The sequence below is a fragment of the Callithrix jacchus genome, chromosome 5 (genome assembly GCF_049354715.1).
Source record: "Callithrix jacchus isolate 240 chromosome 5, calJac240_pri, whole genome shotgun sequence".
In the NCBI taxonomy this organism is placed as follows: Eukaryota; Metazoa; Chordata; class Mammalia; order Primates; family Cebidae; genus Callithrix; species Callithrix jacchus.
Genome location: NC_133506.1, coordinates 66,868,079 through 66,892,072, shown reverse-complemented (window position 1 = coordinate 66,892,072; position 23,994 = coordinate 66,868,079). Strand labels below are relative to the sequence as shown.

The following is a 23,994-nucleotide window of genomic DNA, read 5'->3' as shown; positions in this document are numbered from 1 at the left end:
TGAAACCATGGTTAATAGCAAACCTAATAAATACTGTTTTGTCCTATACATACATACCCGTGAAAAAGCTGAGTTTATAAACTAGGCACAAAGATTAATAACAGAACCGTTATAACATACTGTAATACAAGTAATATAAACAGAGTCTCTATTACTCTCAATCTCTTAGTGTGCAGTACCACAGGTAGCCCTCACTGCACAACAATCGCACCATTTGCCGATACTCCCGAATCATTTTTAGCTTGTCTTCTCCTCCCTTGTTTTCTTCTTTCTGTTCAATGCTGCTGATTATTCTCCAGGAGGCTCTTCTGGCTCCAATCACATTCTTATATGCAACAGATAGGAGGTTTCTTTCTTCAACTGTCAGCTCCACATCCATCCCTGCTACCTTCTTCATTGACTCCACCATTTCTAGATAAGAAAAGGAAAGTCAGATCTTAGAAATCTGAAGTTTTGTTAACATATCCTTTCAAAGTAGGTTTTTGTGTCAAGCCACAGGAAAAAAATTTTTTAAATAATTTCATAATCATTAAAACTAGTATGTGTAACAAACCAAAAACATGTAAAAGAAACCAGGAGCCAATACAGAGAATCCAGAATGTAAGCTCTATGGAATCAGGAAGACTTCATACACTACCTCATGCAATTCACTGTGGTCTGAAAGCACCTCTCATTACATAAAGTAATTAGGTACACCTAATCATTTTCCAGCAAAATAAATAAGCTGCCAATTAAAAGGAAGACTAAGAATTTGCAGGTTCTAAAACGTATTGCTTACAAATAAATGCAAAAACAGTATTTCAAAAAGAAAAAAACGAAAGGAAGGCAAATTCATTCATACAGCAAAAATAAACAGAAAATATGGTTAGCCACAAACACAAACTGGATGTTTTCTGTCCTTCCTCCTATGAAGTTCCTTCATAGGTGACTTCTGATGACTCCTAATTGTTACCACTAGGTGGCAAGCAAAGAAAGGGGCCCAGAAAAGCCACGGAATATATACCAAGCATAGAGAAATACAGTTAATACAACAGCATGTCAATGCAAAGAGCCACAAACAGTACAAGAAATAGAAACTGAATAATAAAAACTGTATTTTTGATGCCGTTATTGCCACATGGCTTGCCAACATTACCCATCTTTAACTCTGTGGTTATTGAAACTCAGGACTGCATTTTAGGCCAGGAGTACTCATACTTGTAATCCTAGCATTTTGGAAAGCGAGACAGGAGAATCACTTGAGTGCAGGAGTTCAAGACCAGCCTGGGCAACAGAGTGAGACCCTATCTCTAAAAAATAAAAACAGAGGCTAGGTGCAGTGGTTCACACCTGTAACCCCAGCGCTTTGGGGTGCTGAGGTGGACAGATCAGGTAAGGACACTGAGACCATCCTGGCCAACACGGAGAAACCCTGTCTCTACTGAAAATACAAAAATTAGCCGGGCGTGGTGGCACATGCCTATAATCCCAACTACTTGGGAGGCTGAGACAGAAGAATTGCTTGAACCACGGAGGCAGGGATTACAGTGAGCCGAGCTCACACCACTGCACTCCAGCTTGGGTCACAGAACAAGACTCCTTCTAAAATAAAATAAAATAGGCCAGGCGCAGTGCCTCATGCCTGTAATCTCATCACTCTGGGAGGCCCAGGCAGACAGATCAAGAGGTCAGGAGATCAAGAACACCCTGGCCAACATGGTAAAACTCTGTCTCTAATAAAAACATAAAAATTAGCTGGGTGTGGAGGTACACAACTGTAGTCCCAGCTACTCAGGAGGCTGATGCAGAAGAATCGCTTGGACCCAGGAAGTAGAGGTTGGAGTGGATCACTTGAGCCCAGGAGTTTGAGATCAACCTAAGTGGAGGCTGTAGAGCCGAGATCGCACCAGTGCACACCAGCCTGACAGAGCAATACTACATCTCTAAAATAAAATAAAAACAAAGACGGGCTGGACACAGAAGCTCATGCCTGTAATCCCAGAAAAACTAAAGGCCGAGGCAAGCGGATCATTTGAAGTCACGAGTTTAAGACCAGCCTGGCGACCATGCTGAAAACGTCTCTACTAACAATACAAAAATTAGCTACATGTGGTGGTACATGCCTGTAATCCCGGCTACTTAAGAAGCTCAGGCAGAACCACTTGAACATAGGAGGCAGAGGTTGCAGTGCGCTGAAATAGCGCCACTGTATGCCACCCTAGGTGACAGAGTGAGACTCCGTCTGATAATACAGATTAAAAATAGGGCCGGGCGCGGTGGATCACAAGGTCAAGGGATCGGAGACCATCCTGGTCAACATGGTAAAACCCCGTCTCTACTAAAAATACAAAAAAATCAGCTGGGCATGTTGGCGTGTGCCTGTAATCCCAGCTACTCAGTAGGCTGAGGCAGGAGAATTGCCTGAACCCAGGAGGTGGAGATTGCGGTGAGCCGAGATCGCGCCACTGCACTCCAGCCTGGGTAACAAGAGCGAAACTCCATCTCAGAAAAAAAAAAAAAAAGAAAACAGATTAAAAATAAAAAAAGAATCTGCATTTAAATAACATCCTTAGCATTCACTATCACCCTAACCATAAGCATATCTTAACTGATATGTGTAAGAGATGGTGACTTGGGGAGGGGAAATGGGAGAAATGCCTGATGGTGGGGGGTGGGGATGGTGGCAGCAAACCGCCATGGCATGTGTGTACCTATGCAACAACCCAGCAAGTTCTGCACATGCCCCAGAACTTAAAGTATAATTTTAAGAGAGAGAGAGAAAGAGAGAGATGGTGACTTCATAAAACACTACTAAATTGGGCGAAGTACAGTGGCTCGTGCCCATAATCCCAGCACTTTAGGAGGCCAAGGGCAGATCACCTGAGGTCAGGAGTTCAAGACCAGCCTGGCCAACATGGTGAAACCCTCTCTCTCCTAAAAACAGAAGAAAAAAAAAATCAGCCAGGTGTGGTGACATGCGCCTGTAATCCCACCTACTCAGGAGACTGAGGCAAGACAATCGGCTTGAATCTGGGAGGCAGAGGTTACAGTGAGCCGAGATGGTACCACTGCACTCCAGCCTGGGTGAAAGAGCAAGACTCTGTACTTTAAAAAAAAACAAAAAAAAAAAACAAAACACTAATTCTTTCATTTGTAGGAGTCTGAAAGCATTCATCTGAAACATGCCGAATTTTGTTTTGTAAACCACAGTCATGAAACAGGCTAAATTTAGAAGCAGTGGAGTAAGTAACCTCACTTCCATACTAGTTTATTCTTAAAATAAACTAGTAATAGTCTACTGTTCCAATGATAGTCTATCGTTCCAGATTCAAGTATAACTGCCTTCATTTTAAATATACACAAAACAATGCACAGAGAATTGTGCGATAAAATTACAGAAGCAGCAGTCATCCCTTCATTTAATAATAGCTTTACTTGGCCGGGTGCAGTGACTCACGCCTGTAATCCCAGCACTTTGAAAAACCAAGGCAGGCAGATCATAAGGTCAAGAGATTGAGACCACCCTGGCCAACATGGTGAAACCCCATCTCTACTAAAAATACAAAAATTAGCTAGGCATGGTGGCGCATGCTTGTAATCCCAGCTACTTGGGAGGCAGAATCAGGAGATTCGCTTGAAATCAAGAGTCAGATGCTGCAGTGAGCCGAGATCATGCCACTGCACTCCAGCCTGGCAACAGAGTGAGACTCAATCTCAAAAACAAAACAAAAAAACCCAAAACAATAGCTTTACCTGTATGTAATTGATCAAACACAAATCAGAGGTGAACCTGTAATTAAACTTTGTAAATTGATTATAAAGCAAATCAAAAGTAACCCACCTACACAAAAATCAGTACCATTAATTCTTTTAATTGTAAGGCTTTACAGTATTACATACAGAAAAACTATGCACAGATGTCCAATACTACCAAAAATTTAACAATTACGTATCAAATATTATTATGATTTAATTTTCTTCACATTTCTGTGCTTTACAAAATTTCAACAAGACTTTTTATAATGCAAGGGGAAATACTGAATACACTCAGTGATAGTCTAGTGTTCCAGATTCAAGCATAAGTGCCTTCATTTTTAGGTATGCACAAAACAATGTAGCACAGAAGACGGTGTCATAATATTACAAAAGCAGCAGTTACCCTTTATTTAAAAACAGCTTTACTTATATACAATTCACCCACTTAAAGTGTACCACTTGGCCGGGCATGGTGGCTCAGGCCTGTAATGCCTGCACTTTGGAAGGCCAAGGCGGGTGGATCACCTGAGGTTGGGAGTTCAAGACCAGCCTGGCCAACAAGACAAAATCCCGTCTCTACTAAATATACAAAAATGAACCGGGCGTGGTGGCAGGCACCTGTAATCCCAGCTACGAGGCTGAGGCAGTAGAATCACTTGAACCCAGGAGACGGAGGTTGCAGTAAACCTCCCAGGTCTGAGACGCACCACCCTAGCCTGTGTGACAGAGCGAGACTCCATCTCCAAAAAAATAAAGTGTACCATGCAACAGTTTTCAGTATATTCACAGAATTCTGCCATCATCATCATTTTAAATTTTCATCGCTTCAAAAAGAAAAGCCCCAAATCCATTAACAATCACTTCACATTTACCCAAGCCCCAGCCCGAGTCAACCACCGATCTACTTTCCACCTCTACAGACTTGTCTCTTATGCACATTTCAGGTACCGGCATACCTTGGAAGACACTGCGGGTTCAGTTCCAGAGCACTGCAAAAAAAAATATTGCAATAAAGCAAGTCACATTAATTTTTGTGTTTCCCAGTGCATAAAACGTTATCTTTAAACTACACTGTAGTCTATTAAGTGTGTAACAGCATGTCTAAACAATACACATACCTTAATTTAAAAAAACTTTATTGCTAAAAAAAATACTAATTCTCTTCTGAGCCTTCAGCAAGTTGTAATACTCAGCTGGTGGAAAGGTTCTGCCTTGATGCTGATGGCTACTGACTGACTAGGGTGATGGCTGCTGAAGGCTGGAGTAGTTGTGGCAAGAAAATGAAGTCAGCCACACTGATGGGCTTCTCCTTTCCTGCATGACTTCTCCGTAGCATCTGTGGGTAGTAAATCCAACCAGCATTTACTACCCACAGAAAAACTTTTGTTATTTATTTATTTTTGAGACAAAGTCTTCCTCTGTCATCCAGGCAGTGGCACGATCTCAGCTCACTGCAGACTCCACCTCCAGAATTCAAGCAATTCTTATGCCTCAGTCTCTCCAGTAGCTGAGATTACAAGTGGGCACCACCACACCTGGCTGATTTCTCTATTTTTTGTTTTGTTTTGTTTTAATTTCTGTATTTTTAATAGAGACGGGGTTTCACCATGCTGGTGAGGCTGGTCTCAAACTCCTGACCTCAGGTGATCTGCCCGTGTCAGCCACCCAAAGTGCTAGGATTACAGACCTGAGCCACTGCGCTCAGCCAGAAATTCAATATTACAGGATTCAAGATTACAGTGAATCCTCTCAAGCCTCAGTTGTTTTATCAACTGAGTTAATGTAATACATTCTACATCTTTTATCATTTTAACAATATTTGCAGTATCTTTACCAGGATTTGATTTCATCTCAAGAAACCACCTTCTTTGCTCATCTATAACAAGCCAGTCTTCATCTGTTGAAGTTTTTTTAGCATGAGATTTCACATCATCAGGGTCAATTTTTTTCTTCTTTTACCAGCAGGGTCTCACTTAGTAACCCGACTGGAGTGCAGTAGCCGGTTCATAACTCATATAGCAGCCTCAAACTCCTGCCTCTGCCTCCTTGGACTACAGGTACACATAACTACACCCACTAGATTATTTAAAAAATCTTTTTGAGAATCCTTTTGCCAGGTGCTGTGGCTCACGCCTGTAATCCCAGCACTTTGGGAGGCTGAGGGGGACAGATCACCTGAGGTCAGGAGTTTGAGACCAGCTGGGCCAACATGGTGAAACCCTGTCTTACTAAAAACATAAAAAATTAGCCAGGCATAGTGGTGGGTGACTATAATCCCAGCTACTCAGGAGACTGAGGCAAACTGCTTGAACCCAGGAGGCGGAGTTTGCAGTGAGCTGATGTCACGCCACTGCACTCCAGCCTGGGTGACAACAGCAAGATTCCACCTCAAAAAAAAAAAAAACAACCTTTTTAGAGATGGGGTATTACTATGCTGCCCAACCTAGTCTGGAACTCCTGGACATAAGCAACCTCCCCACCTAGGCTTCCCAAAGTGCTGGGATTACAGACAGGAGCTACCACACCCAGAAAAATTCTTAAGAGCAAACCGTGAAAGCTGAAAAGTACACCTTGATTCATGAGTTACAGAATGAATGCTGTGTTATCAGGAATAAAAACAACATTGCTCTCCTTACACAACTCCATCAGGGATCTTGGGTGACCGTGTGTATGGGGTGTCCATGTGTGAAAAAGAGAGAATTGGCCAGGCACAGTGGCTTACACCTGTATTCCCTGCACTTTGGGAGGCTGAGGAGGTCAGATCACGAGGTCAGGAGTTCGAGACCAGCCTAGCCAACATGGCAAAACCCCATCTCTACTAAAATTACAAAAATTAACCAAGCATGGTGGCATGCACCAGTAATCCCAGCTACTAGGGAGGTTGAGGCAGCAGATTGTTTGAACCCGGGAGGCAGAGGTTGCAGTGAGCCAAGATTGTGCCATTGCACTCCAGCCTGGGCAACAAAGCAAGGTTCCATCTCAAAAGAAAAAAGAAAGAAAAGGAAAGGAAAAGAAAAAGCTGCCAACTTACAGCTTCATATCTGTAGCTTTCTCATTTCTCTCAGCTTTCTTAGATTTGAAAAGAGTTAGAGAGTTGGTCTGAATTAGGCTTTGGCTTAAGTGAATAGTGTAGCAGGTTTGATCTATTCAGACCACTAAAACTTTCTCCCTATCAGCAAGAAGGCTGTTTTCGCTTTCTCATCACCCCACTGCACTCCAGCCTAGGCAACAAAACTGAAACTCCATCTCAAAAAAAAAAAAAAAAATCCATTTATTAACGAACATCTGGGTTGTTTCCCCTTTTGGACTATTATCAACAATGCTGCTAGGAACATTCTTCTAACTTTCTGTATGAATGTGCTTTCAGTTCCCTTGAGCACGCGCCTAGGAGGAACTTCAGGATCATATGGTAACTAACTCTTTGAGGAAGGACATGCCAGACTTTTCCACAGTACCGGCACCACTTTTACATTCCTACCAGCAATGCAGGGTTCTAATTTGGCCATATCCTCAGGAGCACTTGTCAGTTTTTCTTTAAACTAGTCATCCTAGTGGGTGTGAAGCTGCATCTCACTGTGGTTTTGATTTGCATTTCCTTGATAACTAAACGTTGAACATCTTTTCATGTGCTTATGAGTCTTCTGTGTATGTTCTCTTTCGGATACTTTGCCAAATATTTAATTGTCTTTTAATTATTGATATGTAGGAGTTGTTCATTTTTAAAATCCCACTGACTCCTCTTAATACCCCCCACCCTCACCATCCCTTAAGGTAGTAGATTTAGAAGTAGTCTGAGTCAGGAGACACTTTGCTTCAAGAGACATGGTCTCCCTCTGTTGCCCAGGCTGTATGTAGTGCAGAGGCTACTGACAGGCCCATATTATAGCACATGATAGCTTTCAACTCCTGGCCTCAAGTGATCCTCCTGCCTCAGCCTCCCAAGTAACTGGGACTACAGGTGCACATTACTAAGCACACCACTCCTTCAAAGATTAAGGAATCAGCTCAGTGCAGTGACTCAAGCCTGACCAACATAGTGAAACCCCATCTCTACTCAAACTACAAAACTCGGCCAGGCCTTGGTGGCAGGTGACTGTAATCCCTGCTACTTGGAAGGCTGAGGCAGGAGTATCGCTTGAATCCGAGAGGCGGGGGTTGCAGTGAACCAAGATCACGCCACTGCACTCCAGCCTGGGCAACAAGAGTGAAACTCCATCTCAAAAAAAAAAAAAAAAAAACCCACAGTTGTATAAACTCTAAAAACATAATCCTCACAAGTTCATCAAATATGGTTAAGTGTGTTTAGTTCCAGTAAGCTTCCCTTTATTGTATGGTAATATCCCAGACCCAGGTTGCGTCTGGGACACCCAATTTGCTGCTGCTAGTAGACGCAAAAGATTTTCGTAGGCCTGGGGCGGTGCCCCACACCTGTAATCCCAGCACTTTGGGAGGCCAAGGCGAGTGGATCATGAGGTCAGGAGATGGAGACGATCTTGGCTAACACGGGAAACCGTGTCTCTACTAAAATTGCAAAAATTAGCCAAGTCTGACGGTACACGCCTGTAGTCCCAGCTACTTGGGAGGCTGAGACAGAAGAATCGCTTCAACCTGGGAGGCAGAGGTTGCAGTGAGACAAGATCGCGCCATTACACTCCAACCTGAGCAACAGAGCAAGACTCCTTCCAAAAAAAAAAATTTTCATCTTGACGTTTTAATTTAGGTTTGGTTCTTGGTTGTGTTCAAGTTATTTATGCATTCATCCAACAAACTACTTGACAAATAAAACACCCCATCCTAAACTAAGCACTGTTCCAAATGCTTTGCATGTATTAATGCATTTAATCTTCTTAACAGACCTCTGAAGTAGCTGCCAGTATTATTCCATTTTAGGATAACTCCCTATAATAAAGACCATGAAGGTTAAACTTGCTCAAGATCACAAACTCAAAGGGCTATACAATTCAGGCCATCTGACTTGAGCTGTGCTTTGATTTAATCGCACTGCCTCAGATTTGAGTATTTATTTAAATCATCTGCACCAGGATCCCTTCATTTGCTGTCTGTAACAATGGAGGAAAATAACTTGTTTCAATGACACTACCAGAGAGACAAGTTTCACATATGAAAATGTGGTTTAGATCCAGGTATGGGTAGCATCTGCCTATAGACCCAGCTACCTGTAAAGCAAGAGGATTGAGAGGTTCAAGGCCAGCCTAGACAACATAGCGAGACCAAGTTTCAACAGTACTTTCATTTAAAAATAAAATGGGAGCCGGGTGCGGTGGCTCATGTCTGTAATCCTAGCACTTTGGGAGGCTGAGGTGGGTGGATCACGAGGTTAGGAGTTCGAGAGCAGACTGGCCAATATGGTGAAACCCCATCTCTACTAAAAATATAAAAATTAGCCAGGCATGGTGGAGGGGACCTGCAGTCCCAGCCACTCAAGAGGCTGAGGCAGGAGAATCACTTAACCCATGAGGCGAAGGTTGCAGTGAACTGAGATGGCACCACTCCACTCTAGCCTGGGAGAGTGAGACTCTGTCTCTAAAGACATAAATAAAATAAAACATGGTTTATTCCTGCTCAAAACACACTTTTTTTCCACTTACAGGTTAACCCCTCTCCTTAAAGTTTACTTTCTTTATGCTTTTCTCTTAAAGAGACAGGAGTCTTGCTATGTTGCCCAGGCTAGTCACTCCTGGCCTCAAGCAATCCACCCACCTCAGACTCCTGAAAACAAAAAGCTTACTTTCATACCTCTAATATCTTTACAACAGCCCAGGACATTTGATTTTCCCAAGACTGTCCCTGCCAGGTAGTAAAACAAGTTTCTGCTGAGCTTCAACAGTTTCTTATAAAGACAGAATATAAAAATCACAAAAGAAACAGTCTGCCTATCTAAAGGTCTCTGTCTATCAGACTGACCAGTCACAAGGCACAATTGTACAGCTCCTAATCAAATTCAGGGTTAGGAAAAAAGCAAACTTCAGAATCTGTCATGGGAAAAATGAGCAGGTTCTGTACTGGCTGACAGCATTAATGAACCTCTTACCAAAGCATACAGCGTCATAACTAACTTCTTTTTTTTGTGAGACCCAGTCTTGCTCTGTTGCCCAGGCTGAAGTACAATCTCAATCCAACCTCCACCTCCTAGGTTCAGGTGATTCTCCTGCCCCAGCATCCCTAGGAGCTAGGACTAGAGGTGTCTGCCACTGTGCCCAGCTAATATTTGTATTTTTAGTAGAGAGAGAGTTGTACCATGTTGGCCAGGCTGGTCTCAAACTCCTAACCTCAGGTGACACTCCCACCTTGGACTCCCAAAGTGATGGGATTATAGGCATGAGCCAACACACCCTGCCCTAATTCTGACTTTTTTTTTTTGAGGCGGAGTTTTGCTCGTTACCCAGGCTGGAGTGCAATGGCACAATCTCGGCTCACCGCAACCTCCGCCTCCTGGGTTCAGGCAATTCTCCTGCCTCAGCCTCCCGAGTAGCTGGGATTACAGGCACGCACCACCATGCCCAGCTAACTTTTTTTGTATTTTTAGTAGAGATGGTGTTTCACCTTGTTGACCAGGATAGTCTCCATCTCTTGACCTCGTGATCCACCCGCCTCAGCCTCCAAAAGTGCTGGGATTATAGGCTTGAGCCTCCGCGCCCGGCTTTTTTTTTTTTTTTTTTGAGATGGAGTCTCACTCTGTAGCCCAGGATGGAATGCAGTGACACCATCTCAGCTCACTGCAACCTCTGCCTTCCAAGTCCAGGTCCCAGTTCAAGCAATTCTCCTACCTCAGCCTCCCAAGTAGCTGGGATTACAGGCCAAGGCACCATGCCCAGCTAATTTTTGTATTTTTTAGTAGAGATGCGGTTTCACCATGTTGGCCAGTCTGGTCTTGAACTCCTGACTTTGTGTTCCGCCCGCCCTGGCCTCCCAAAGTGCTGGGATTATAGGTATCAGCCACCATACCTGGCCCCCAATCTTGATTTTAAAGGCAGAAAAATGAAGCTAAGAATAGTGTTCCTGAAGTCACACAATGGTAAAACCCAAATTCAAATTCAGATAATCTAACAAGAGCCTGAGCTTTTAGCCATCACACTTCAATGCCTTTCCAACCGAAGTGCTTACAGAAACAAATTCTCCAGGCCAAGAACAGTAAAAGCAATCATACCAAGCAAGGGGAAAAAAGGGCATGCCATCAAGCACTGATATAAGAAGGTTCAGTCAGAACTGGGAGTGTGGCTCACACCTGTAGTCCCAGTTACTCCAGAGGCTGAGACAGGAAGATCACTTGAGCCCAGGAGTCCGAGGTTATGGCAAGCTATCATCATGCCACTACACTCCACCCTGGGCAACATATCAAGACTCTGCCTCTCAAAAAGCAAAAGAGTTCGGTTGCCTAGGTTCTACAAAGGTCCTGAGCTTCCTTTATATAAGGGTTAATCGATTATCCAGTGACCTTTCCTTTTTGCCTAGGAAACATCGTCCCTCTGGATCAAACTCAAATGTCTTGCCATATAAAGACTTCCTGGCTGGGCGCTGTGGCTCATGCCTGTAATCCCAATACCTAGGGAGGGCGGGGCAGGCGGATTACCTGAGGTCAGGCACTCAAGACCAGCCTCGCCAATATGGTGAAACTCCCTCTCTACCAAAAATGAAAAAATTAGCTGGGCATGGTGGTGGGCACCTGTGATCCCAGCTACTGAGGAGGCTGAGGCACTGAGCCGGGACTGTGTGAGCCACTGTACTCCAGCCTGGCGACAGAGCAAGACTTCACCTCCAAAAAAAAAAAAAAGACTTTCTGGGCTCTCCCATCCATATGGACATTTCTCTGCACTGAGGATCAATGTTCACATTCCTAGCAAATATTACCTAAAAGGGCATCAAAAGTATCTTCATCTCTATATTCCTAGAATATAGTATCAAATGCCACAAAAATATACAAACATTCAATGAAATATTATTCCTAGAATATAGTATCAAATGCCACAAAAAGTATACAAACGTATAACCTGGGGAGAAATGCCAAATGTGGCTGAAGGGGAGAAAGGAAGCAAAACACACTGCCATGTGTGTACCTACACAACTGTCTTGCATACTCTGCTCATGTACCCCAAAACCTAAAATGCAATAAAAAATTAAAAAAAAAAAAGTATACAAACGTTCAATGAAATAATGACAAAGCTAAGCAGAACTGCGTTAGAGGCTGAGATACATGTTTCTGTAGGCATAACTGAGTATGTCTCAGGTAAATGAAAACTGTTTAAGAACCCCTCTAGATTCTGGGCCGGCACAGTGGCTCAAGACTGTCATCCCAGCACTGTGGGAGGCCAAGGAGGGTGGGTCACTTGAGGTCAGGAGTTTGAGGCCAGCCTGGCCAACATGGTGGAACCCCACCTCTACTAAAAAATACAAAAATGAGCCAGGCTTGGTGGCACATGCCTATAATCCCAGCTACCCAGGAGGCTGAGGCAGCAGAATGACTTGAACCCAGGAGGTGCTGGTTGCAGTGAGCAGAGAGTGCACCACTGCACTCCAGAAAGAGCAAGACTGTCTCAAAAGAAAAAAAAAAAACCTCTCTAGATTCTATAATCCTTTCTGGACAATTTGTATAGTTCTGTAGCCCATTTTATTTACTGGGAAATCTGGCTAAATCTGTCCCCAAAGAAGTTTCTGAGGCTGAGCATAGTGGCTCATGCCTGAAATCACAAGTCTCTCTGAAGACCTAGGTGGGCAGATCACTGGAGGTCAGAAGTCTGAGAATGGACTGGCCAACACGGTGAAACACTGTCTCTACTAAAAATATAAAAATCAAACAGGTGTGTTGGTGCCTGCCTGTAGCCCCAGCTACTCGAGAGGCTGAGGTAGGAGGATCACTTGAGCCCAGAGGTCAAGGCTGCAGTGATAACTGCGCCACTGCACTCCAACCGGGGTGTGACAATGTGACCTTGTCACAAAAAAAGAAATTATTTATACTGTAGGAAAGCTTTAGCTAGACTTTCCTTTATTTAAAAAACTAAAATGATTTCATTAGCTCTGTCCCAAATCAACAGAAAAGAAAACCAGACCAGTGCCAAGAACAGTACTGGGGAATAGGTAGAATGAGAATCAAGGGAAATATTAAAACCACCACCACAAAACACAGAGGCCAAGCAGCTTAGCACGTTGGGAGGCTGAAGTGGGTGGGTCACTCGAGCCCACAGGCTGGAAACGAGCCTGGACAACATACAGTTGACACCTGAATTGCATACAGTGTATGACAAAACTCACATACAGAATGGTGAAACTCTGCTCTCTACAGAAAGTACAAAAATGAGTCAGGTATGGTGATGCACTCCTGTAATGCAGTCACAGAAGACTGAGGTGAGAGGATAACCTGAGCCCAGGAAGTGGAGGCTGCAGTGAGCTACGATGGTGTCCCCTCACCCCAAAAAGTCAGATAACTCAATGTGATCAATGTTTCCCTTAAAATCTTAGCACTCAGGGCCCGGGCACGGTGGCTCACACCTGTAATCCCAGCACTTTGAGAGGCCGAGGCGGGCAGATCAATTGACACCAGGAGTTCAAGACCAGCCTGGCCAACATGAAAATATAACAAATTGGCCAGGTATAGTGGTGCCCACCTGCACTTCCAGCTACTCGGGAGGCTGAAGCACAAGAATCACTTGAACCCAGGAGGCAGAGATTGCACTGAGCTAAGATCATGCCACTGCACTCCACCCTGGGCAGCAGAGCGAGAACCATCTCAAAAAAGAAAAGAAAAAAAGAAACTAAAGAGTGAAAAAGAGAAACTCCTCCCAAAGGGAACTAGGCTGTCCCAAAGGGAAGAGTATTAATGCTCTTTTTCTGATTAATTCATACTCTGAGGCATGCTTTAAATCAAAATGGCCTTCACACACAGCATGCACACATTTAACATACACCATCCAAAGGATGATTTTATTTATCTTTTTTTTTTTTTTTTTTGAGACGTTTTGCTCTTGTTACCCAGGCTGGAGTGCAATGGCGCAGTCTCAGCTCACCGCAACCTCCGCCTCCTGGGTTCAGGCAATTCTCCTGCCTCAGCCTCCTGAGTAGCTGGGATTACAGGCACGCACCACCATGCCCAGCTAATTTTTTGTATTTTTAGTAGAGATGGGGTTTCACCATGTTGACCAGGATAGTCTTGATCTCTTGACCTCGTGATCCACCCGCCTCGGCCTCCCAAAGTGCTGGGATTACAGGCTTGAGCCACCGTGCCCGGCCCAATCTTTTTTTTTTTTTTGAGACGGAGTTTCGCTGTTGTTACCCAGACTGGAGTGCAATGGCACGATCTCGGTGGCTCACAGCAACCTCAGCCTCCTGGGTTCAAGCAATTCTCCTGCCTCAGACTCCCGAGTAGCTGGGATTACAGGCATGCACCACCATGCCCAGCTAATTTTTATATTTTTAGGAGAGATGGGGGTCTCACCTTGTTGACCAGGATGGTCTCCATCTCTAGACCTGGTGATCCACCTGCCTCAGCCTCCCAAGTGCTGGGATTATAGGCATGAGCCACTGTGCCCGGCCGATTTTATTTATCTTTAGAGTAACTGGCAGATAATAATGGAACAACTCTACTTCCCCTAAGATTCTAGAAGGCAGAGGAATCTGAATATATTCTACTTAGCATGAAAAGATTGAAAGCACACAACAGTAAACATTTTTTTTGCATGAAGTGTCTATCTCAGTAAACATGTTTAAAAGAATTTATAGTTCTGAATTGCAAATGACAATTCTGCATTCCCAAACAATAGGATGAATGTGCTTGTGAACCAAATTAATTCCCAAAGGGCCAGGTGACAGCAGTAGTGGTGACTCATGACTATAATCCTAGCAATTTAGGAGGCCAAGGAAGGCAGATCTGAGATCAGCAGCTCAAGACCAGCCTGGCCAAAATGGTGAAACTCCATCTCTAGTAAAAAAATTTTTTTAATTAGCTGGGCATGGTGGTGGATGCCTGTAATCCCAGCTATTTGGGAGTCTGAACCAGGAAAACCCCTCAACCCTGGAGGCGGAGGTTGCAGTGAGCCGAGATCGCGTGCCACCGCACTCCAGCCTGGGCAACAAGAGACAAACTCCGTTCAAATAAAAAAAATCACCTCCAAGAATCTGGGTGGCTAATCACAAACCTCTATTACTTCTCCTCCATATTTTTAACTCAGTCCACCATTCTGTAGCTGCACTACCCAGTACTAGAGGCTTCCCTGGTCAAAAAAAACCAGGAAATCACTTTTCACTACCTCAGTATACTTAGGCATACAATTTCTCCTTATATTTTATTGGCCAAAACAGTGCACCTGGCCTTGTCACATTTCCCAAAAAAAGGCTGGTGAAGAGGGAAAGCAGTATGTCTCAACATGGCCACCCAAAAAGCCAATTAAACTGTACTTTTTCTTTTTGAGACAGGGTGTCACTCTGTTCGCAAGGCTGAAGTGCAGTGGAACGGTCTCAGCTCACTGCAACCTCCCACTCCGGGATCACTTGAGGTCAGAAGTTCAAGCACAGCCTGGGCAACATGGCGAAACCCCGTCTCTACTAAAAACATTAGCCGGGTGTGGTGGTGCATGCCTGTAATCCAAGCAACTCAAGAGACTGAGGCACAAGAATTGCTTGAACCTGGGAGGTGGAGATTGCATGAGATGAGATCCTGCCACTACACTCCAGTCTGGGCAACAGAGCCAGAATCCGTTTCAAAAAAAAAGCCTCATGTTTTTTGTTTCCTTTTTATGTTTTACAGAGATGGGGGTTTCACCATGTTGGCTAGGATGGTCTCGATCTCCTGACCTCATGATCCACCCAACTCAGCCTACTAAAGTGCTGGGATTACAGGCGTAAGCCACCATGCCCAGGCCTTTTTTGTTTTTAAAACTCAGTCTTCCTCTTGTCCACCAGGCTGGAGTGCAATGGTGATCTCAGCTCACTGCAATCTCTGCATTCCAGTTTCAAGCGACTCTCCTCCCTCAGCCTCCCAAGTAGCTGGGATTACAGGCACCCACCATAACACCTGGCAAAAATTTCTGTATTTTTAGTAGAGACGGGGTTTCACAATGTTGGCTAGGCTGGTCTCAAACTCCTGCTCTTAGTTAATCCACCCGCCTTGGCCTCCCAAACTGCTGGAATTACAGGTGTGAGCCACCGCGTCCAGCCAAGTTAAATTGTTTTTATGGGGTGTGTGTGTGTGTGTTGGGGTGGGGGGTAGTATGGTGGAGTGCACCCGTGATCCAGCTACTCAGGAGGCTAAGGCAGGAAAATAGTTTGAACCCGGGAGGTGGAGGAAGTTGCAATGAGCTGAGATCATGCCACTGCACTAGAGCCTGGATAACAAGAACAAAACTCTGTCTCAAAAAAAAAACAAAAAACAAAAAGAAAAGAAAACAATTCAGTATGATCCCCAAGAAACATTTGGTGGTTAGTTGATAAAAGCCCATCAAGTTACATTCTCAGATGGCTAACCTGACTTACACTGGTTTTTAAACATTAACTCCCTCCCCAAATTTGGCAATTTTAATTTTATAATTAATTCAGCTGCTTGATGCCTGTACAAAGTTTGTGATGTCATCACTGTAAGGTTGATTATTTATACTCATGTCGGCGTGCTACCAAATCACTTAAGAGCTCTACAATATACTAAGACACACTTATTTTGCATGGTCTCACACCTGTAATCCCAATACTTTAGGAGGCCGAGGTGAGCGAATCATTTGAGGTCAGAAATTTGAGACCAGCCTGGCCAACATGGTGAAACCGTATCTCTACAAAAAAATATAAAAACTAGCCAGGCATAGTGGTGGTTGCATGTAATCCCAGACACCTAAGAGGCTGAGGCAGGACAATCACTTGAACTCAGGAGGCGGAGGTTGCAATGAGACGAGATGGTGCCACTGCACTCCAGCCTGGGTGACAGAGTGAGACTCCTTCTCAAAAAAAAAAAAGAAAAAATTAGCCAGGTACGGTGGCACATAAGTGTAGTCCCAGCCACTCTGGAGGCTGAGGTGGGTGGAACACCTGAGCCCAGGAAGTCAAGGCTGCAATGAGCTGTGATAATACCACTTCACTTCAGCCTGGGCAAAGAGAGCAAGACTCTGCCTCAAAAAGATTTCATATATGCAAAACTTGTAACTCAAATGATAAAAAAAATTAAGTACTTTAATTCTAATAGTAAATAACATGGAAAGAATCTAAAACTGTAATAAAAATGTCAAATCTGTTCATATTTTCTTAGAAAGATAAAATGAGTAATAGTAATCATGATGGCTGGGCACAGTGGCTCACACCTGTAATCCCAGGACTTTGGGAGGCTGACACAGACGGACCAGAAGGTCAAGGGTTAGAGACCAGCCTGACCAACATGGTGAAACCCCATCTCTACTTAAAAATACAAACATTAGCCGGGCATGGTGGAGCACACCTGTAATCCCAGCTACTTGGAGACTGAGGCAGGAGAATTGCTTGAACCCAGGAGGTGGAGATTGCAGTGAGCCAAGAGCATGCCACTGCACTCCAGCCTGGGCGACAGAGCAAGATTCCGTCTCAAAAAAAGAAAAAAAAAAAAAAGAATACAAAACTTACCTGGCGTGATGGCACACACCTTGTAGTCCCAGCTATTCAGGAGGCTAAGGCAGGAGAATCGCTTGAACCTGGGAGAAGTGAGCAGAGATCACGCCATTGCACTCCAGCCTGGCGACAGAGCTAGACCTCTTCTCAAAAACAAAAATAATAATCACTAGTTCTCTTCAATAAAAATAAGCAGCAGTACTATGGGATGTATCCTAGAGTGTGTTACAAAGAGTTATGAAGGAAGGAATAACTTGAGTAAATAGGAAACACCTGGGACTTGTTTTAAGCAAAGATTTAAAATTGTGTAAACTGAAGAGGATTAATTAGTTGACACGTAAATTATACTTTGTGTTCAGTACTGTGAAAGAAACAGGGCACAGTGGCTCAAGCCTGTAATCCCAGCACTTTGGGAGGCCGAGGTGGGTAAATCAGGAGGTCAAGAGATCGAGACCGTCCTGGTCAACATGGTGAAACCCCGTCTCTACTAAAAATACAAAAAATTAGCTGGGCATGGTGGTGCATGCTTGTAATCCCAGCTACTCAGGAGTCTGAGGCAGGAGAATTGCCTGAACCCAGGAGGCGGAGGTTGCAGTGAGCCGAGATCATGCCACTGCACTCCAGCCTGGGTAACAAGAGCGAAACTCTGTCTCAAAAACAAAAAGAAACAGAATGCCATAAACAGAAAATAACGGAAGTACTAAGAAGCTTCTCTGAAGAGGTCATATTCTAATCCAGTAACTTTGACTATTCTTGCAGTGCCCACATACCACTTGTGCTTTTATTAGACAAAAATGACACACACTTTGAGAAACAGCAAGGAAGGTACCACCACAGCACAGCACAGCGACCACAGTTAGAAAAAAAAGATTCAGAGTAAAAGACCACCTGTTTGTTTGTTTTTTTTTTTTTGAGACGGAGTCTCGCTCTGTTGCCCAGGCTGAAGTGCAGTACTACTATCTCAGCTCACTGCAACCTCTGCCTCCCACCCAGTTTCAAGAAATTCTCCTGCCTCAGCCTCCCAAGTAGCTGGGATTACAGGTACCTGCCACAACACCCAACTAATTTTTGTATTTTTAGTAGAGACAGGGTTTCACCATGTTGGCCAGACTGGTCTCAAACTCCTGACCTCAGGTGATCCTCCCACCTGACCTCAGGTGATCCTCCCACCTCAGCCTCCAAAGTGCTGGGATTACAGGTGTGAGCCCCTGAACCCGGCCGAGACTACGTTTTCATTCCTGCTTATTTATATGCTATTTAACCTGAAGCATGTCATTTAACCTCTAGGAGCTTGTTCCTCATCTATAACATGGAGGATATTCAGCCCTCACTGAGTTATGAGAGTTTAAAATGAGATTGTATAGAAAATTGTCTGGCATATAATGTGAATCCAGTTATATGTTTAATTCCTTTTCTTTGCCTCACTTCCAAGATTAAATAACAAAAAAACAAAACAGGAATCCAAAGGTGTGGGAGTGTTAATATGCCTGATGCAGTAAAGAGCTAAAAAAAGAACACACAGCTTAGAGTCTAAGTCTAATAAAGCCTTTTGTATGATATAGCTCCATTTTTTCTAACCCAGATATTCCATTCGTATGTCTATGTTTAATCCCGTATCTGGTAACATAGCCAAAGAACCTCACTCTCACACCATCCAAATCTTACCCCTCAAGTCTCATCTATCAAGTTTTCCCTAATGACCTCAACACACAATCCCGTTCTCCACAATTCTTGTATTATACAACTTGGCAATCAACATTCTTGTTTCTAGACACAGTTTCCCTGATTAGACTGGAACTCTTCCACAGTAGGAACTGTGGAAGAGTAAGTAATCATTTCATTACTCGCAAGGGGAAAGTTGTTCCCAAGACATGCTAAATAAATACATACTCATTAAAAGGCCCAACAGACCGGGCGCCGTGGATCACACCTGTAATCCCAGCACTTTGGGAAGCCTAGGATCACTTGAGGTCAGAGTTCCAGATCGGCCTGGCCAATATGGCAAAACCCCATCTCTACTAAAAACCCAAGAATTACTTTGGGTATGGTGGCACACACCTGTAATCCCAGCTACTTAGGAGGCTGAAGCACGAGAATCCCTTTACACCAGGAGGTGGAGGTTGCAGTGAGCTGAGATTGTGTCACTGCACTCCTGCCTAGGCAACAGGGCAAAACTCAGTCTCTAAATAAACAAACTAACTCAAAAAATAAGTAAATAAAAATAAAAACAAAAGGTCCAAGAATGCATTTGAAGAGGGGAGGGAAATTCCAAACTATAAACTAATCAAACTTAACATAAAAGCATTGAGGACGGCCGAGCACAATGGCTCAGCCCTGTAATCCCAGCACTTTGTGAGGCCAAGGTGCGCAGATTGCTCGAACTGAGTTCGAGACCAGTCTGGGAGAAATGGCGAAACCCTGCCTCCTTAAAAAAAAAAAAAACTACAACACGCCTATAATCCCAACACTTTGGGAGGCAGAGGCAGGCAGATCACAAGGTCAGAAATTCGAGACCAGCGTGGCCAATATGGTGAAATCCCATGTCTACAAAAAATACCAAAAAATTAGCTGGCCACGGTGCCATGTTGGAAACAGACGCTCAGTGCTGCAAAGAAAAATTAGCACTGGCCAGGTGTGGTGGCTCACGCCTATAATCCCAGCACTTTGGGAGGCCAAGGAGGGTGGATCACCAGGTCAAGAGATCGAGACCATCCTGGTCAACATGCTGAAACTCCGTCTCTACCAAAAAAAAAAAAAGAAAAGAAAAGAAAAATTAACACGGAGACAGAGGTTCTTTCAGCAACGTGATTTTTACTTCAAGACTGCAGGAAGGGTACCCTTGCTAGCCATCATGCCACAAGAGTAAAATGAACAAAGGAAAACAGACTAATTTATCCCTTACACATCTGGGTTTGTCCTTACTGCTATGTCTGATCTCCGTTGGTTGGAGCCAGACCTCACAGTCTAAACTTACACCTGATTGGGTAATAACTGAAAACTTTTCTGAACAGGCAAACCAATGGAGAGCTGGGACATGCCTGTGAGCACATCCAGCACAAATATCTTGGTTAAAGTACAAGGACATAGAAGGTACTATGTGCCTGTAAGCATGGCATGTCTAACAGCTACATAGAATAGGGGTTTCACAAAGTTATTAACACACTTATTCTTTAGCAAGACAGGAAACTTTAAAAAGAAACTTTTCTAGTTCCCACATGGCACATGCCTGTAACCCCACCTACTCGGGAGGCTGAGGCAGAATTGCTTGAACCTGGGAGGCGGATATTGCAGTAAGCCGAGATGGTAGCACTGCACTCCAGCCTGGGCAACAGAACAAGTCTCCAAATTAAAAAAAAAAAAAAACTTGGCCAGGACTGGCAGTGCATACCTGTAGTCCCAGGCATGGGACTGAGGTGGGAGCATCACTTGAGCCTGAGGTCAAGGATGCAGTAAGCCAAGATTGCGCCACTGCACTCCAGCCTGGGCAAGAGAATGAGACTCTGTATCAAAAAGTTTAAAAAAAAAGAAAGAAAAAGAAAAACACACACACATTTATAGATAGGCACTGGAGCAAAGAAGTTCTGAAAAGAGACAAGTTACTTGAAGCAGGAAGTAGTAGTTTTCATTACTTGATATGCTTGTACTGATGACTTTACATTTAAATTCATTTTTTGCAGTAAGAAATGTAAAACAGGCCAAGCATGGTGGCTCACCGCTGTAATTCCAGCACTTTGGGGAGGCTGAGTTGAGCAGAGAGACCTGCCTGACCAACATGGAGAAACCACGACGTCTCTACTAAAAATACAAAATTAGCTGAGTATGGTGGCGCATGCCTGTAATCCCAGCTATTCAGGAGGCTAAGGCAGGACAATCGTTTGAACCTGGGAGACAGAGATTGCAGTCAGCAGAGATCTTGCCATTGCGCTCCAGCCTGGGCAAGAGAAAAAACTCTGTCTAAAAACAAAATGTATACATGAGGGAAAAGAGTGTATTTTAATACTTTAAATCATATTTTCTCTGCAGGGCATGGGGGCTCATGCCTGTAATCCAGCACTTTGGGAAGCTGAGGTGGATCACATGAGGTCAGGAATTCAAGACCAGTCTAGCCAACATGGGTAAACCCCATCTCTACTCGAAGTACAAAAACTAGTTGGGTGTGGTGGTGCATGCCTGTAGTCCCAGCTACTAGGGAGGATAAGGCAGAAGAATCACTTGAACCCAGGAGATGAAGGTTGCAGTGAGCTGAGATCACATCCACCACACTCCAGTCTGGGCAACAGACGAGACTATCTCAAAAAAAAGAAAAAAAATAAAAGAAAAATCACATCTTCTTGTGATTAGTGAGACAAATCTACTTGCCAATCTATCCAGACTTGACCTGAGACCTGTAAAATGGTTTCAAACTAAATGTTCTCCTTACCTATCATCAAAGTCACAAAGAAGTAGACTGCCAAACAGAATCCTACTGAAGTCTCAATATTCCTTTAGCCTTTAAAATGGACAAAATTGGAAAACAGTACTTGTGCAGTATAACAGACAGGGAAAAAACACAAAGATAAAATGAATGAACAAATGTTGGCAGCATTCCGAAATGAGAAAAACTAACCTACAGCAATACGATAAAGGGATAGAGACCATATTAATGATGTACATTTAGTATTTGCTGAGAAGATGAAAATTTGCCAGCAACTGCTCTAGAGGAAAACATCAAGGTCCCCCATGGTCATTCCCCCAGGCCTCCCAACTACGTGCCTGAAAAGTCATCTACTGAAAAGCTACACAAAGAAAAGGCAGAACAACACTGTGATTTACTGAGTTCCTAGGGCTTCTCATCCAGCCATCTATAAAGCTTAAGTCCCATGCATCAGTGGTTCCCTACCTTTCTGGCACCAGGGAGCAGCTTCATGGCAAACAATTTTTCCAAGGACCAGTACAGGTGCATGACCCGGGCACTGGCAATCCCTGCCATGTATCAAAGAGTTAAAAACAATGTAAATTTTTCAGAGTGGGGGGAAAGAGGGAGCAAAGGAGGAGGGAGGATGGAGATGGCCCACTCCTAAATTTAATGACTCCTATTCCACTGCTAGTTCTATTATGTTACCTGGAAAATACACTCAACCTGTATTTCGTTCTGTCTTCATGCTATGTGAAGCTAAGCAAAAGACTGCTATAATTCCAGCACTTTAGGAGGCCAAGACAGGAGGACTGCTTCAGTCCAGTTGGGAGACCAGCCTGGGCAACATAGTGAAACACAGTGCCACAAAAAAAAAAAAAAAAAAAAAGGAGGGGCGGGGGAGAAAGAAAATAAAGCCTCAAGCAGTTTGGACTGATGTTTACACACAAGAAATAACTGACGTGGAAGGAATACCAGCTTTGAAGTGCAACCGACTTGGCAGAATAGACCTGGCAGAATATCAGTGTCGTTTCAAATTTGTTGTCACTTTTCCTCAGGTACTTAATCCTTATCTGTAAAATGGGTAATACTTTGCATGGTATATAGTTTGGGTAACAAGTGAAAGAAATCGCCAATAAACAGTAGGTGGTACTGTTACAGAGTTTTATCATCACAGTCAATGAAAACACTTTAAAGAAGTTTTTCAATTTGTTACTACCATTTTACACCAGTAGTGAGTGAAGAAAACACAGAGCTTTCTACAGTCTAATATAGGACAACCACTCCTGACATCAGGTAATCCACCCACCTCTGCTTCCCAAAGTGCTACTAGATACAGTACCCTGCATCTAGTGAACACCACTGTTGTCAACTAATCCGAATTAACTCATCAGTACACACAATAACAGAACAGCTCTGAAAGCAATTATGCATTCACTAGAATATAAAGCCTTTTAAGAGATCTTTTGTCTGTTTTCTTCACCGATGAATCCCAAGTGTCTAGAACAGTGCCTGATACATAGTTGGCATTCATCCGCATGGTAAATTTTCCCTTCAGTCTCAACATTTGGGGTAAGACTGTGCTCACTTTGGCAGCAAACATGCTAAAACTGGAATGACATAAAGATTTAAAAAAACAAAAAATTCAGCGCATATACTAACATTGGAATGACAGATTAAAAAACAAAAATAAAAATATTGGGGGTAGGGGAGTAATCCCTTACTCCATCAGAATGGGACATCTCCTTTCAATTTATGAGGATACTCACTTGTAAACATGTTTGGGTGGAGCAGTACCAAAAAGATGAAGCCCCAGTGAAAGCAGAGGTGGAAAATAAAGAGGCTGCAGAGATGGATGACCTAAAACACTAAGGACAGGAAAAAGAGGTGGATCAAAGCTTCAACCTTTTTTTTATATATATAAGATGGGGTTTCATCATGATGGCCAGGCTGGTCTGGTCTTGAACTCCTGACATCAGGTGATCCACCCACCTCTGTCTCCCAAAGTGCTAGGATTACAGGTGTGAGCCACCACGCCTGGCCAAGCCTCAACCTTTTTACAATTTTTATGGAATTAGAAAGACAATGAAACGAAAAATACTTTAAAACTCTGTTTTGGAATACTTAGGAAGAAAATGACTACAAATACCCCTGGGGTCCAACTGAATTTAGTAGAAGGAATTAGCTATACATTCAGATTTTATAGAAATCTCACTTGATTTCTCAAGTTGCTGATTGTTAAGAGGATATTTGGGGGGGGCGGGAGGAGACAGAGTCTTACTCTGTTGCCCAGG

General features: G+C 43.6%; 1 protein-coding gene across 4 annotated transcripts in view; it reads right to left on the bottom strand.

Annotated features, from left to right (window-relative positions):
* The window catches only part of YWHAE (tyrosine 3-monooxygenase/tryptophan 5-monooxygenase activation protein epsilon), a 51,947-nt gene that overhangs the window by 14,431 nt on the left and 13,522 nt on the right, over positions 1–23,994 (bottom strand). For 2 of the 4 annotated variants that reach the window (XM_078372495.1, XM_008996386.3), the window contains exons 2-3: positions 4,692–4,724; positions 212–411 (exon numbers count right to left, since the gene is read on the bottom strand). In XM_078372495.1, the coding sequence (XP_078228621.1) occupies positions 212–409 (198 nt within the window). In that variant the 5' untranslated portion in view covers positions 410–411; positions 4,692–4,724. The remainder of the gene's footprint in view (positions 1–211; positions 412–4,691; positions 4,725–23,994) is intronic. The other 2 variants (XM_008996385.5, XM_002747823.7) reach the window with 1 other exon arrangement.